This window comes from Sorex fumeus, unplaced genomic scaffold (genome assembly GCF_029834395.1).
Source record: "Sorex fumeus unplaced genomic scaffold, SorFum_2.1 ptg000122l, whole genome shotgun sequence".
NCBI lineage: Eukaryota > Metazoa > Chordata > Mammalia > Eulipotyphla > Soricidae > Sorex > Sorex fumeus.
The window spans coordinates 59,452,172-59,467,540 of record NW_026606179.1 but is presented as its reverse complement, the minus strand read 5'-3'; the positions used below and the strand labels follow the sequence as shown (position 1 = coordinate 59,467,540).

At 45.8% G+C, this 15,369-nt stretch overlaps 1 protein-coding gene across 1 annotated transcript; it reads right to left on the bottom strand.

Moving 5' to 3' along the window:
• Positions 1–3,823: 3,823 nt before the first annotated feature.
• DYNLRB2 (dynein light chain roadblock-type 2) lies at positions 3,824–14,947 on the bottom strand. Its single transcript, XM_056136848.1, has 4 exons — positions 14,877–14,947; positions 11,494–11,569; positions 5,134–5,301; positions 3,824–3,929 (listed from the first exon to the last, which is right to left on the bottom strand). Exons 1-4 carry the CDS (start codon positions 14,877–14,879, stop codon positions 3,886–3,888), a joined length of 291 nt encoding a protein of 96 aa, XP_055992823.1. The 5' UTR covers positions 14,880–14,947; the 3' UTR covers positions 3,824–3,885.
• Between the last annotated feature and the right edge of the window lie 422 nt (positions 14,948–15,369).

Genomic DNA, 15,369 nt, shown 5'->3' with positions numbered 1-15,369 from the left:
AGGCAACAAAAACGGTTGGTGCGTGCCCTGTGGAAGTGGGTCTCCAAGATTTCTTAACAGTCTCTCATCTTCTCTGTCAAGTGTCTTTCCATGGTTTTGCTTCCTCACCAGATATTACTTGGATTAGACCCTGTCAGTCGGTGTGAAGCCCCTGTGAGGGCAGGTTGGCTCTTTGACACCCAGACCTCTGGAGGGCAGGCTCAGGTGGTGCCCAATCTGAGAGGAGCATGGTGGGAAGGGGAGACGCAGCCCTGGGAGAGACTACATCTGGTGCCCAATCAGGAGGGCTCCCGGGAGATGGGGGGCAGGTGGCCCTGGGATCAAGGGAGAATCAGTACACACTTGCTATTACCTAGAGGTGCAGGATTAGAGAATAGGGGCTCTAAAAACAACTCAAAAACTACACAGAACCAAAATAAAAAAAAACATCATTCGGCATTCCCACCAGCAATGAAGGAGGGTCCCTTTCTCGCCACATTCATGCCAACACCGGTTGCTTTTGTTCTTTTGGATGTGGGCCAGTCTCTGTGGTGTGACATGGTATCTCATTGTTTTTTTGATGTGCATCTCCCTGATGATAAATGATATAGAGCATTTTTCTCATATGCCTTTTAGCCATTCGAATTTCTTCTTTGAGAAAGTTTCTGTTCATTTCGTCGCCCCATTTTTTGATGGGGTTGGAAAGGGACCCTCCTTCATTGCTGGTGGGAATGCTGAATGGTACAGCCCTTTTGGAAAACAGTATGGAAAATTCTCAAAAAATTAGAAACTGAGCTCCCATTTGACCCAGCAATACCACTCCTGGGAATATATCCCAGAGAGGCAAAAAAGTATAGTCAAAGTGACGTCTGCACTTGTGTGTTCATTGCAGCACTGTTTACCATAGCTAGAATCTGGAAAAAACCTGAGTGTCTGAAAACAGATGACTGGTTAAAGAAACCGGTACATCTACACAACAGAGTACTATGTAGCTGTTAGAAAAGATGAAGTCATGAAATTTATATACAAGTGATACTACATGGAAAGTATCATGCTAAGCGAAATGAGTCAGAAAGAGAGGGATAGACATAGAAAGATTACATTCATCTGGGGAACATAAAGTAACAAAATAGGAGACTAACACCCAAGAATAGCCAAGATTAGTACCAGGAGGTTTACTTCATGGCTTGGAGGCTAGCCACACATGCTAGGGGAAAAGGCAGCTCAGATAGAGAAGGGAGCACCAAATAAAGGGTGTTGGAAGGATCCTCCCAGGATGAAAGAAGTAGGCTGAAAGTAGTCTATACACCAAACATGATTGCCACTCAGTGCCTCTTTTGCAAACCACAACACCCAAAAGGAGAGAGAGAACAAAAGGGAGTGCCCTGCCACAGAGGCAGGGTGGGATGAGGGAGATGGGGGGTGGGAGGGATACTGGGATCAGCAGTGGTGGAAAACGGGCACTGGTGGAGGGATGGGTATTCGATCATTGTATAACTGAAACCCAAGCACAAAAATTTTTAAGTCTACAACTGTATCTCATGGTGTTTCACGAATAAAAACTTTTAAAAAATAAAAAACCAAAACAAAACATCAGACACAACTACTGAATGCAACATGTGACCATTGGTACGGTTTCTGGGTATAAAATCTAAGAAGTCTAAAGGACATTGCTGGCAGTGCTGAGGGCGTAGTTGCATGGTTAGGCTACTTCAGTGTGAAGTGGGCATCATATGCATAGTATGGCAGGTACTGGACACACAGGGGCGGAAAGCCTTTGTGAAATATTAGTGTCTGGAGCACGTGGGTGTCTCTGGGTGGACTTCCTCCTTGAGTTTGAAGGGAAATTGCGTTCAAGGACACGTGCTGTCGAGGGCTTCCCCTTCCCTGCAGTCTCTGGCTTCTTTGTTCATCCGCCACTTTGGAACTTGTTCTAGGAGGGAAGGAGCAGTGACGCTCATTTACTCATCAGTTGTGCTGTCCCTGGAGACAGAGTTAGCATCCTCATAAATCTAGGATCCAGCAGGTGGCCAACATGGGGCCTCTCAGGGCCATCCCTGGGACTCCCTGCCACTAGCCAGCAGGAGTCGCTGTTGAGTGGCCACGGTTTGTGCAGCAAATGGGGCAGCCCCCCCACCCCCCACCTCCCAACAGCCTTGCCCAGCCACTCCTGTTGGCTCTGTTGGCTTGTAGTGGTTGTGCCAGGCCTATTGGTTCCTGGGCCGTCTCTAGACATCTGTTGAATGGGTCTCAGCCCAGAGCTGTTCCTTGTGACCCAGAGAGCACTTTAGAGACTCCCGGGGCCCTGGGACCTGTGGTGGGGTGGAGCCGTCTGGTGTGCGAGCAGCCGAACTCTTGGGCTGCAGTTTCAGTGGCCTGATCCTTGGCCTGTCTTTCTGCGGGCACCCTGGGGCGAGCTCAGTCCTCTCGCTCTGCTGGGACACCATCTGCTGGCATCAACCCTGCCATGCTGGGCAAGCAGCTCACACTCGGCTGGTGGTGGCAGAGCAGGGCCCGGGGACCCTTGGAGTTCTCGACAGTAGGGGTCAGGGGAAAGAGGGGACAGAGGCACGGAGGAGAGACGGCTGAGGAACTGGAGGACCCTGTTGGTTGCTTACCCACAGGCCACATGCTGGTCCTGTTTCTGTAGCCGAGTGACAGGAAAAGCATTCCAGATGTGGAGGGCGGGGGGGGGGGGGGGGAGAGGGGTGGGACCAGCATCAGGAGCCAGAGATGCTGGTGGTTTGCTGCAAAAGGGCCGTGTGATAAAGTGGGGTGCAGGGTGCGCTCCTGTTTCTGAACTCTGCTGTTGGTTTGCGGGAGGGGGGGTGTCCCCTGCGCTCCCCGTTGAAATTAAGCTGCTTAGTGGGCAAGGGGGGCAGAGGGCTGACACAGGACTCCCCCAGTCACAGGGAACTTGTCTCGAAAGGAGAAAGCTGAATTTGGGATCAAAAGGGAGAACCTAAAGCAGGCAGCCGGGTATTAACACTTACCCTGCCTGAGGCTTGGGTATGTGGAAATCTGTTAAATTTGTTGTATGATTGTCATTATTTTTGGAATGATTGAAATACCTAGACAAAAACCTCCGGAGTTACTTGTTCAGCCTTAGAAGCATGCACCCTGCCCCGGGCCTGCTCTTGGTCCCCTTTGGCCACTTAGTGGACACAGCAGTGAGGATTTTTCTAAGGGGCAGGTGGGATGCTGAGGCCTAGTACCACCCAAATGAGCCCCATGGCTTCCGACTTCCCTCGGCCCCTCTCGAACCTGGGGAGCATCCAATGAGCCGTTAGTAGTTGGGTTTTTCTCCTGTCTCTACGCCCTTATCCTCCTTGGCATGTTAACAAAATTGACATCTCCTTATATACAAAGTGATCAATGGAAAGTAAATCACCCAGCGTTTCTCCCTGAAAATCAGGTTTAACTCTCTTACAAACCACAACACCCAATAGGAGAGAGAGAACAAAAGGGAATGCCCTGCCACAGAGGCAGGGTGGGATGGGGGTGGGGGGGATGGAGGGTGGGAGGGTTACTGGGATCCGTGGTGGTGGGAAATTGTTACTGGTGGAGGGATGGGTATTCAAAATAAATAAATAACTAAATAAAAAAAAAACGATACGACAGTAATTCTTCATGAATAACTTCTAGATTGAAAAAAAACCCTTGCAAATGAATAATAATGATAATAATAATAACAATGCATCTCACTAGAACTTTTGACTCTGACGTCAGAGGAAAGGAGACAAGTATACCAGTGTTGGTTTATTAAATAGCAAAGGGATTTAGTGGGTTTAAGTGTAAAATGGAGCAGAATGTGCAAGAGATGAGTTTCCTCGGAGTATCTTATCTCTGTAAGAATCATGGTCAGGCGTTCTCGGCGTGGCATCACGGGATAGGTGTGGTGCAAGTCTACTCACACGGGTTCTGGATGACTATCAGGAGATACTCCTTATCTGCGGAGGGACACAGACAGGTTCAATCTTTGGCAAATATCCCCTTTAATCAGTGTGTGCTGCTGAGAGCTGCCCTTTCTCTCTAGTGTCACTTGGGCCTTTGTAGACCCATTGTCTCCTCCTTTGGGTTCTTATAATAATCACGTGACTACCCTGAAGGGTCTGGGGCAGGGGGACAGAGGAGGGGCCTGTGCCTTGCACGCAGCTGACCTGGATGTGATCCCTGGTCCACATATGGTCCCCTGAGCCAGCCAAGAGCGATCCCTGAGCCCCTGAACACAGGCGTAAGCCCTGAGCACAGCTGTGATCTTCCCCCGTGACCCCCGAAACAACAACAACAGCACTGTCACTGTGACTGTCTTCCCGTTGTTCATTGATTTGCTCACGCAGGCCCAGTAACGTCTCCATTGTGAGATGTGTTACTGTGTTTGGCATATCAAATACATCACGGGTAGCTTGCCAGGCTTTGCTGTGTGGGCGAGATACTCTTGGTAGCTTGCCGGGCTCTTTGAGAGGGGCGGAGGAATTGAACCCGGGTTGGTCGGGTCGGCCGCGTACAAGGCAAACGCCCTACCGCTGTGCTATCACTCTACAACAACAACAACAACAAAAGAATGCCCTGGTTGGGACACTGCCCAGGGACTCTGAATTTACTGGCTTGGGCTAAAGTCCCAGCATCCCATCTGTTTCATCTTTACTTTTGGGTAAAGAAGACAGGGGTAGGAACTGCTAATCAAGGGGATTGCTGGCTAATGGTTTGAGGAGCATGGTTCAGTTTTTCATTGACACCTGCCAACACGGTGAACGGTTCTGCTAAGAAGCCACTGGCTGTTCCCTGCCCAGCCCCAGGCCAGGAAGGACTCAGACCCCCCCCCCCCCCCTTTACTTTTATCCCCACAAACAGAAAAGACTGTGCCAAGTTCATCTAAAATGATCCCGACCGCTAGATTCTTTCATTACTGAGAATGCACGCAACTGGGCAAAGTTGGTTACTTCAGAGGTCAAGCACGTCACCAACTTCACCAGCGTTCTACAATATTCGGAATGTTCACACTCAGACGTGTTCATTTTGTGACTGTTGATGAATCCAAGGTGTCAAACTTCATATGAAAAACCAGGTCCCTTATTCTTTGACATAAAGCCCTTACCCAAGTACCGTTGAAAGCCGAAGGATGCTTGAAGTTGAGATGAAATGTTAAATTACCTGGAGCTACCATGATTTCGTGTTTTTTCGATCTGATCCTGAGAAAAGTGAGATCGTTCTGGGGGTCAATGTCACGGACTGTGCTCTTGGCCTTCATCGTCAGCTGATGGAGAAGCCCCGCGTACTGCACTGTCGTGGAGTTGTCCAGGGTGGTCCGGATCGGGATGCCTATCGCGAAATTTAGCTTGGGGTCATTTATACAGGATGCGCACATGGGAAAAATACTGGAAAATGCTGAACTTGTAAGGAGGAAGAAAAAGTGAGCTGACAGGACACTGACCGCAAATTAGTTTATTGCCTTCCAATTCTTTTGCCTTTACCTGGATTTTTTAACGAAGCTGGGTCACACCTGAATTGCAAACTGAGTAGTTACTTTTGTCTTCATTGAAATGGGCACGGAAGTTGTCGTTCTAGGTGATGAGGGCACTGGTGTGTTTTTATCTTTAAGCCATTGTCTAGGGCCGGGATCATGCCCAGGGCTTTGCTCAGGAAATGCGGGCACTGTCTTGCAGCCCCAGTAGCTGTTCGCTGCCCTATGCTATGGGAACAAAATATCATCAAACCCTTCCTGCCGAGTTGCTTGGTATTATGTGTTTATCTCTGTGCCTCTGTGTCTATCTGAACTGACGGTGAGATGAACATTTCTGTGCATACATCATTTAGAAGTTAATCATTTCAGCTCTAAGCCAACATATTGCTAAGCAAACTATATTCCCCCAGTGTCTATAGCAAGTCAGCCTTGACGTACTCAGTCAGTGACGCAGCACAAGTTTTCTTCCCTAAAGCCAGAGAGAGAGAAGGCTATATGTGACTGTGTCAGCCTGAGAGTCTATATCAGAAATAACAGACGAAACATCTTAGTGAGTCTTCACAGGAATCTGCAAACCTTAGAGTTTCTTTAGGGAAGCAGCAATAAAGACACCACCATTTGGCCTGGTTTGCATTTATTCTTCATTTATATGATAGGCATTATAAAGTCATTACCTTTGTGGTCTGTTCCCCATTATGAGCTTAAAGCAGAAACGATTAATTTAACTGGAAAAATCTAGCCAGACAAATATGCAAGTGTAATTCAATTCCGTTCAACTCAGTCTAGCTTAATTCAGGTCACCCAGATCTCAGCACTTACGCTACACCAGGGGCGGGACTGGAGCAGCACGTGACGCTGTGTATGTTACATACGAGCACGGCTCGTCATGTTACACGTATGGTACCGAATCAGAACTGGATCTTGTTCACAGATGGTAACTCCAGAATCAGGTAATCAAGATGGGACAATATTATACACTGGACATCTGGCTAGTTTTTTGTGAAACTCATTGAGTGCCTCAATTTTGACACAGTGACAGATGGGTTTACTTTTCTTTTGAGAAGACCATTTTCTCCAGAATCCATCTTGCTGACCACTGTGAAGCAAATACTTCCCTATGTTGGAAATAAGCCATTACGTAAAACTTAATTTCTGCATTAGTGTTTCCCCCCAGAAACCAGTGACACAGGACTTTACCATCTAAAGGCCTATCATCAGGCTGTGTGTTTAATAAGCCGGAGGCTGAAATTCCGCACTCAACCTTTTAAGAGCACTTTCTGATGAACAGTTTTATTCTGCATCCTGAATGGTGAGCACCTACAAAGCCTGCATTGCACAGTGTCAAAACAAGAAATACAACCAGAATAAATTATTTAAAAACGTAGATGACAAGATTATGAATCAGAGGCTCAGACCTGTTTAGTTAGTCTAGTCATGATCCAAGTCAATAAATAAACCAGCTAGCCTTTCTGAATTGTAAGCACCTACCACAGAATTCTTAGGGTTTCAGGCCAACTGGAGACTCCTGAAAAATCAGCCAAAGATACTTGGTACCATGTGAAATAATTTTTTAAAAAAGCCAACTTATTAAAAAGTAATTTTAGTACCTGGCAAGAGAATTCACCCACTTCCCTTTCTGAGAAGTGACCACAGTTTCCTCTCTGTTTGGTACTTTCCCAGAGATGTTCTAAGTCTATCAAAGTATATTTGTTTGTACTCTTTATTTGAATCGCATCACTCCATACCTTTCAAAAATTCAGTGCACTTAAGCAATCGCTCCATTTCAATATACATAAGGGCAGGTGACAGTTGAACGGATGGATTGTGATACACGTAACTAATAGAAACTCCTGATGGGCATCTAGGCTGCTCCCAGCCTCTGACTTTTAAAAGCAAGAGCAGAATGGTCCTGTGTGTGCCGTTTCTCATTGGTATATAGGGGTAGGGTAAATTCCTAAAACTAATGTCCTGGAACCAAAAATATGATTCTGATATTCTGAAATTTATGGGACTCATTTAAAATAGGACTCTGCAATCCCAGGAAGTGGGTTTTCTTCAACTGTATGTACACGCTTTGGTTTGAACCAAGTTACAATTCAGAAATAAAAGGAATCGGTTGGTAAAATCTAATAAAGCTCAAATGATGGGTTGTGAAATCTCAAGAATATTTGAAATTAAGCACCTACCTATATTCTTATGTGTATAAGAATGTGATGTATGATTTTCTGGGAACAAAAATACATAAAACATATTTTCAGACACAAACACATGTACAAGTGTCACCTAAGCATCTAATGATTAGATACTGTCAACGATGAACACTTTTATAAATGTGAAGCCAATACTTAAGAGAAAGACTAATCTGATAAAGCTCCTCTACCCGTTGGCATTGGGCTAAGTTGATTTCTATTCTATCGAGAGCCTGTTTTTATGACAGTGAAACTGGAGTATGCTCTTGGACATGGCGGGAGACGAAATCTAAGTGTAGGACACGGTAGAGGGCCTGCCTGACCACTAAGGAGATGCGGAAGCATGTTACAGCCCATGGAAATGAGTCTCCTAGGATCAATAGGCTCAAGAGCTCAGAAAGAACAAGAACATGGAAACACCATCTCTAGTCCATTCCCCAGGAGGAGATTTCTCGGGACTTCTGAGAGCTGCCCTAGAATGAATGGCACTTCCCTGTCAAACCTTGCAGGCTACTGAATGGGAGCAGAGCATTATGCTTTTTGTACACTCTGGTTATTATACTGTTCCTAAAAAAATGAGACCCTCATCTGTTTTTTGGGGAAGAGGTTAAACTGAGATTCCTGAAAAACACCTTGAATTACAACAATTGTCCTAGTAGGCTGAATCAGTGGAAGTTAATGGGTATTAAAAATAGTATTTCTTGGCCTTTGGAGAAGTGCAAATTGAGCAACCACTTGAAAATAAAGTAAAAAATCACTTTTACTCTCCTTGCTCAGAGATAATCACCAAAACATGTCTCTTTTCCTTCCGTATTTAAGTATGTATGTGTCTGCCTATATAACTGATTACATATTGTTTCATTCAATGTTTTATTTCACCTAACATATTGGTTCACTCAATGTTTTATTTCACCTAGCATTGTAAATTGTTCCTCATGATTCTATTTATTGATACTTTATATATAGGATAATGGTTCATCACGCTGTCACTGTCCTCCCATTGTTCATTGATTTGCTTGAGCGGGCACCAGTAACGTCTCCATTGTGAGACTTGCTGTTACTGTTTTTGGCGTATTAAATACACCACAGAGAGCTTGCCAGGCTCTGCCATGAAGGTGAGATACTCTTGGTAGCTTGCTGGGCTCTCCGAGAGAGACTGAAGAATCGAACCCGGGTTGACCGCGTGCAAGGCAAATGCTGTGCTACTACTCACTGTGCTATCGTTCCAGCCCAATGGTTCATTATATAATTTAAACTTACTGTTGGGAGTTATTATTCAATTTTCTGCTGGTATTATACGTGATGCTTCATTGGATTTTTTTTTTTTTGCTCCAAATAGGCATCCTTCCATTACAATAAATTGGAATTGTGGCTTCAAGGCTATGGACATTTTTCAAACATGCTTCACAATGCTCGGATAATGACCTTTAGACAAGAGCTTCTAGAAGAACATGTGAGATGAGTTGTCCTGGGTGCCAGAGATGAATGCACCTGTACTGGGTTGAACAGTTTATTCCAAAATTCAATTCATCTCCAAATATCCAAATACAACCTTACTTGGAAATAGGGCCTACGCGGATGTAATGAACTGGTTTGAAGTCACACTGAATTAAGTTGTACCCTGTTGCAATAATTATGTCTCCTTTTCACAAGTGAGAAAGACTGGAGGATGCCAGAAGCCACGGAGGCAGATCGGAGGATGTGTCTCTCAGCCAAGGAGTGCCAAGGATTTCTGGACAACACCAGGAAGTGGGAAAGAGTCAGGAGGGGCTCCCCTGAACACCTGTCAGAGCTGGGTTCTGTTAACACCTTAATTTCAATCTCTAGCTTCCAAATTTAGAGGTGAAATTCTAATTTCTAAGCCACCAATGCTACTGTGTTATATAAGGCAGCCGCAGGAAACAAATTCAGCATCTCTCTGAAGCACCGCAGGCTGGCCATTGCAAGGTGCGTGAGAGCTCATGCAAGGGTCTAGAACTAAAATCCATACAAATGGAAGCATGTGCTATGTCTGGGATACTCCTGGGAATCAGAGGGCAGCTCTTGACTTAGCTATGAGACTAAAGTTTCCTTCCCCCGACCACCTGAGTGAGGTGAATGCATTTTACTCATTGGGCATTAAGTTGGTTTTTAAAAATTTTATTGTAAAACACACTGAATCTTTTACCCGGGGCTCGTGATACCCATCAATTATCATGTTAAGCGAAATGAGTCAGAAAGAGCGGGACAGACACAGAAAGATTGCATTCATCTGGGGAACATAAAGCAACAAAACGGGAGACTAACACCCAGGAATGGCTGAGATTAGTACCAGGAATTTTGCTCCATGACTTGAAGGCCAGCCACATGTGCTAGGTGAAAAGGAAGCTCAGATAGAGAAGAGAGCACCAAATAAAGGGTGTTGTGAGGACCCTCCCAGGGTGGGAGAAGCATGCTAAAAGTAGTCTATAGACCAAGTATGATTGCCACTCAATGCCTCTCTTGCAAAACACAACACCCAAAAGAAGAGAGAGAGAACAAGGGGGAATGCCCTGCTACTGAAGCAGAGTGGGACGGAGGAGATGGGGGGTGGGAGGGATGCTGACACCCGGGGTGGTGGAGGATGGGCACTGGTGGAGGGATGGGTACTTGATCATTGTATAACTGAAACCCAAGCACAAAAATTGATAAATCTATAACTGTACCTCATGGTGTTTTACTAATAAAAAATAATAAAGTCGAAACTGAAAAAAAATAAATAAAAAATCCCCATACTCTCAGGAGTACTTAGTTATAATTCTGTTAAGTGTTGGGTGTTATGCCAGAAACTCGACAATAATTATTTTACTGCATTATCAGAGCCATTAGTAAAGTAGATTATTCTCCACTTTTTAATGAAAAGGGGATTGAAGTCAGAGTTTAAGCAGACTTTCAGGTGCTAGTTGCTCAATAAATATTTATTGATGGATTTGCTCCAAAATAATGATTAGCTGTGGCTGCCAAGCTCCGAGCTGGCAATGCACCAGATCTTTGGTTGCACCGTATGTGAAGTAGCTCCTCTTGTTTCGTCTAATGTTCTGGGACTCGTGGCACCACTTGCCCTTATAAAAGCCTGAGTTGGCAGTAAAGCCAGCAGCAGCCTGTAAGAGGTTGGCACCCCAGCTGAGCACGCAGAAAAGTGCCAGGTTTGCTCGATTGACCAGTCTGGTTTATAGCGTGTTCACAGGGACTAGGGAAATACAGCAAGTTCCTAGTATAAATCTATGCATTTCAGAGTTTGAGGTGTGTAGTTTCTCTTATATCTAGACACACAAAAAATATTGTAAATTCTAATTAAATTCATTCTCGAAGATTTTTATAAGTCTGGCACGAGAAACAATTGTAAAATGAAGACTAAAGCTTCTACCATGTATTATGTTAAAAAGAAACAGCTATCAACAATGATAGTCTAATATAGTTCTGCTGATACTCCTGAAAGGTAAGAATTATCACAGGTTTGAAAATTAGGCGGTGCAGTGTTTTTTAAATATACCTAGACAAGTCTAGACATCTCTCTTTATATTTGTGTCCCTGATCTTAGAGTAACTGGCATGTAATAGATTCTCAGTAGACTTTTGATAAGTAAAAACTTGGAGATATATATATATATATATATATATATATGTGCATATATATATCTGGAGAGATATATATGTGCATATATATAAAAGCATTATTTATATCTACATATAAATAAAAGCATTATTTATATCTACATATAAATAATGCTTTTTTAAAAATCTCAAATTCAAAGCAATGTGTAGCAGGCATCGTGCAACAAACAGGTTCCTGGTTTGTTGTTGGTTTCATTCTGTGGAGAAGGCAGCCTGAGATTAGATTTACCTTCTGCATTTACGACCATGGTTCCAATAACCCCTTTATGGCTCTGAATTCTCTTTAGGGTTTCCTCCACCTCTGCCTAGAAGAGATCAGAAAGCAAATAATTAAAGGGTCTTTAATTTGGGTTCCTTGTGAGAACCCCAGTGCCAAAGATAATGATGCTTAGAAAAAAAATGTACTTGGTATTGCCTTGACCTAGAACACTGGATGCTATAATCTCAGAAACAATCTCTTCTTTTTGGAAGAGAACTTTGAATTTTTAAGTCTTATATCGACACCCTCTATATAACTTGGAAAAATCTCTTCATAATTCTTTTAGAGACAGAAAGCTTTATGCTAATTTTAATAGTCTATATTTGCTAGAAATTTTTTCCTTTAAACAGAAATCTACTCCACTCTTGATCTTTCTGATCTGAAATTAAAATTTCTTTAAATATTTGCAGAGCTATATCATTGCCTCCCTCTGAATAAATGTATGCCCTAATGAGAAATCTTATTGTCATTCTAAAGGTTACCTAATTGGGCACTCAGATGATTAAATTCAGGAAATTATGTGATACAACATATTTTAGGAATCAAGGATTCTCCTTAACACTGTCCTAGGTCTCAGAGCAAACTGCATGCTCAACTATGAATGATAATGTTGGAACCTTGTCATTTTTGGTTTTAAATTTAGTTTTCTGAACGAAACTTAAGCATCGACTATATTCTACCAGTAAGTTTTCTTCTCCTTTACAATAGCTGAAATTAAAACTGTTCTTTTTTTAAAAACTTGAACAGTTTTTATAATAACTACTGGATATTCTAAATTCAGTCACCCCCAGAGACTCTTGATGGAAGTTTGTCATCATTCAGTGAACACAGCATTGCTTTAGTAGAAAAACAGTTTTCTTTTGCAGATAATGTGTGCAGAAGCAATTAGTTCCTCTTTTCTGCTACTGGGGCAGGTATTTTCTGAATCTGGGGCATTTGTATACTATTCACATAAATTTTTTCCCGGCCAATATGAACACCATCTATATTATTTACTGGGCACATTACTTAAGCTATCTACTGATAACAGCTTAAATCAACACATTTAAAAAGAAAACTACATGTTGAACAAAAAAGGAAATACCATATTATTATAATAATAAAAGAACTGGCATGAAAGAACTGGCGGAGGAACCCAGGCATGCGGGTCCTGGGGCTGAGGTCTCCAAACCTACTCGGATTGGGACTGGGCCTTCTCCACCCAGACCCCCCATCTTCTAGTAGGTAGGCGTCACACCCACCAGCTGCCGACAGACCAGGTTGGTCCCATCAACGGCCAAGATGCAGAGACTATAAAACCCAGCTTGCGAACCCAGCTCGCGACATCTTATTATCTTTCCTTTGGAGAACCTGGCAGGCTACAAAAAGTATCCTGCCCGCACGGCAGAGTCTGGCAAACTTCCCATGTCGTACTCAATATGCCAAATACCAGTAACAATGATGGATCTCATTCTCCTAATCCTGAAAGAGCATTGAAATGGCTCTTTTAAAATCTCTGGGCTAGGTAGAAGGAGACGTTACTGGTGCCTGCTCGAGACAATCGACGAACAACAGGATGATCGTGATCGTGATAATAATAAAATGCACCATAGAAACAAACAAAATGAAAAGTGAGCATATGAATGATACTCTAATGAAAGCCCTGATCCTGAGGCCTGTTCAGAAATTACCAAATAATAGCAGCACTAATGACCTTGGAGTGCCAGATGCTTTCTCCTGAAGAGACCAGAGGCTGAAAAAACATGGTTGAGGAACAGCTCTCCTGCCTCGCATCCAGTCTGTGCTACTTGGTATTTCTGGGGCATCTGATGACGGTTCAACTATGGGTTGCGTCTCACATGGGTTGGGAGGCACTTCCCTCAAGTGGTCAGAGGCTCCGTTTTTTATTTCAGTTCCTCTCTCTTTAAGACAGGATCCACAACTCCCGACCGACTTTGCTGATTTATATTTTGCGGGGTCTCACCTGATGGAGCTTGGGGACGGTGTGCTGTGCTTGGGATCCAACAAGCTCCTTACCTGCTGCCATTCTCTTTCCGGCCTGACCTTGCTGATCTTTTTGATTTATCTCCAAACTGGCCCCTCTCTAACCAGCCCTCCTTCTCTTCTGTCCTCTCTCGGGGTTTCTGGGTCCTGCTAACAGTCTTCTGAACCCCTTTCCCAGGCCCCTTCATTCCACTCATAATGGCTTTGTTCTTTTTCACTGTGTTCTATCGTGAACTCCTTAGTTTCTGCCACCATGCTGCTTTGCACCTTCAGATCCACCCTGAGAATCTCTGACTGGCTGGGTATGGGGTTTCCTTCTGTGCAAAGCTGGGGTGCACCCCACAGACCAAGAGGGTACAACTGAGCACAGTGGTTTCTACTGGTTTACTCCCTGTCGGCCAGCGAAGATAGGTATTTTACTGACTGCTAAGGCAGAATTTCTTCCTGGAAAGTATTTAGGATTAGAATACTTGTAAATCCACATTAATACCCTACGCCCCCCCCCCCCCCCCCAGCCCCTTGCAACAGGATCCAGGCAGGTTAGTGTTAAGAGGCAGTACGCTGAGTTAACATGCTAGTGTTAAGACACACACACACACACACACACACACACGCTGGGGCTGGAGCTATAGTACAGCAGGTAGGGCGCTTGCCTTGCACGGGGCCAACCCAGGTTGGATTCCCAGCATCCCATCTGGTCCCCCAAGCACAGCTAGGAGTAATTCCTGAGTGCAGAGCCAGAAGTAACCCCTGTGCATCGCTGGGTGTGACCCAAAAGGACCAAAAAAAAAAAAAGACACACACACACACACACACACACACACACACACACACACACACACACCTCTCACCTAGGCTCTGTGCTTTGGCATCTGCGGTCACTCCTTTAATGAAGCCTGGCTACTCTTGCCTTTTTATTTCACTCATCACCAGCATGGCTCATACAAACGATCATGTGTGTCCCCCTCCCCCCTTTCCCTCCGGGTCCCCTTTTCTGCTCCTGGATGCCTTGTGCGCCGGTTGCTTCCCCCGTCTTCCCTCGTCCCCAGGATGATGTTTCTCTTCTCCGACTCGCCCTGCCCTTCGCAGGCTTCCCTGGGTCAGGAGACTTGGCATTCCCGCGCTCTCTTCTCTCTCGATGTTCCCTCTCCCAGGTAACCCCGGCCCAAGGCAACCCCAATTCCCTCCTCCCCAGATATGCCCCCTCCCCAAGACAACGCCCCTCTCCATCCGTCATCTCCGCCCCCCCACTCCAACGCCCCCGCCCCCGTCCAGGCTTTCCCTCTGCCCCCTCCAAGAAGCTTCTGGAGCTCCCAGCCTTCGCCGCTCCTGCGCGGACCCAGCCGGGCGAGCGGAGGGCCCAGAATTACCATGACTCTGGCGGCGAGTCCCTGCGCGGTGATGCCCAAACGCGTCCCGCCGTTGCTAGGAGAGGGGCCGGAAGTGCGCGCCCGGAAGTCCGGGACTGCGCCTGCTCACTCGCGGTCCGGGCAGAAGCCGGCGCCGCGCTGCGCTTCCGCCCTCACCTGCTCTGAGCGTCCGGGCCGCCGTAGCGCAGGAGCCGCGGGGCCGCCGCGCCGCTCACCTGGGCACCCCGAGGCCTGCGGGAGGCCGGGCAGCTCCTGGGGGTGCGCGATCACGCCCCAGCCGCGTTCTCATGCGGGACTCCCCCCCCTCCCCGCCACGTGTTGGGCTGTGTCTGGACCCGGGCGCCCGGACTGGGGAGTGAGGACCCAGGCCGGACTCCCCCGGCCCGGTTGCGTGACTCAGCGCCCTCCCCGCGCCCTCGCACCCTCCTGGACCTTGCCCTCTTCTTGGGGGCGGGGTGAGGGCTCACCTGGCTGTCCGGGGGTGTTCGGGGCT

Bases quoted from the DNA above. Each gene is read 5' to 3' on its own strand.
- DYNLRB2 (XM_056136848.1), bottom strand. The intron at 5,302-11,493 runs GTAAATCTAATC...ATTTCGCGATAG, and splicing joins CATGGTCGTAAATGCAGAAG to GCATCCCGATCCGGACCACC. The intron at 3,930-5,133 runs GTAATTTAACAT...GTCCCTCCGCAG, and splicing joins CGAAATCATGGTAGCTCCAG to ATAAGGAGTATCTCCTGATA.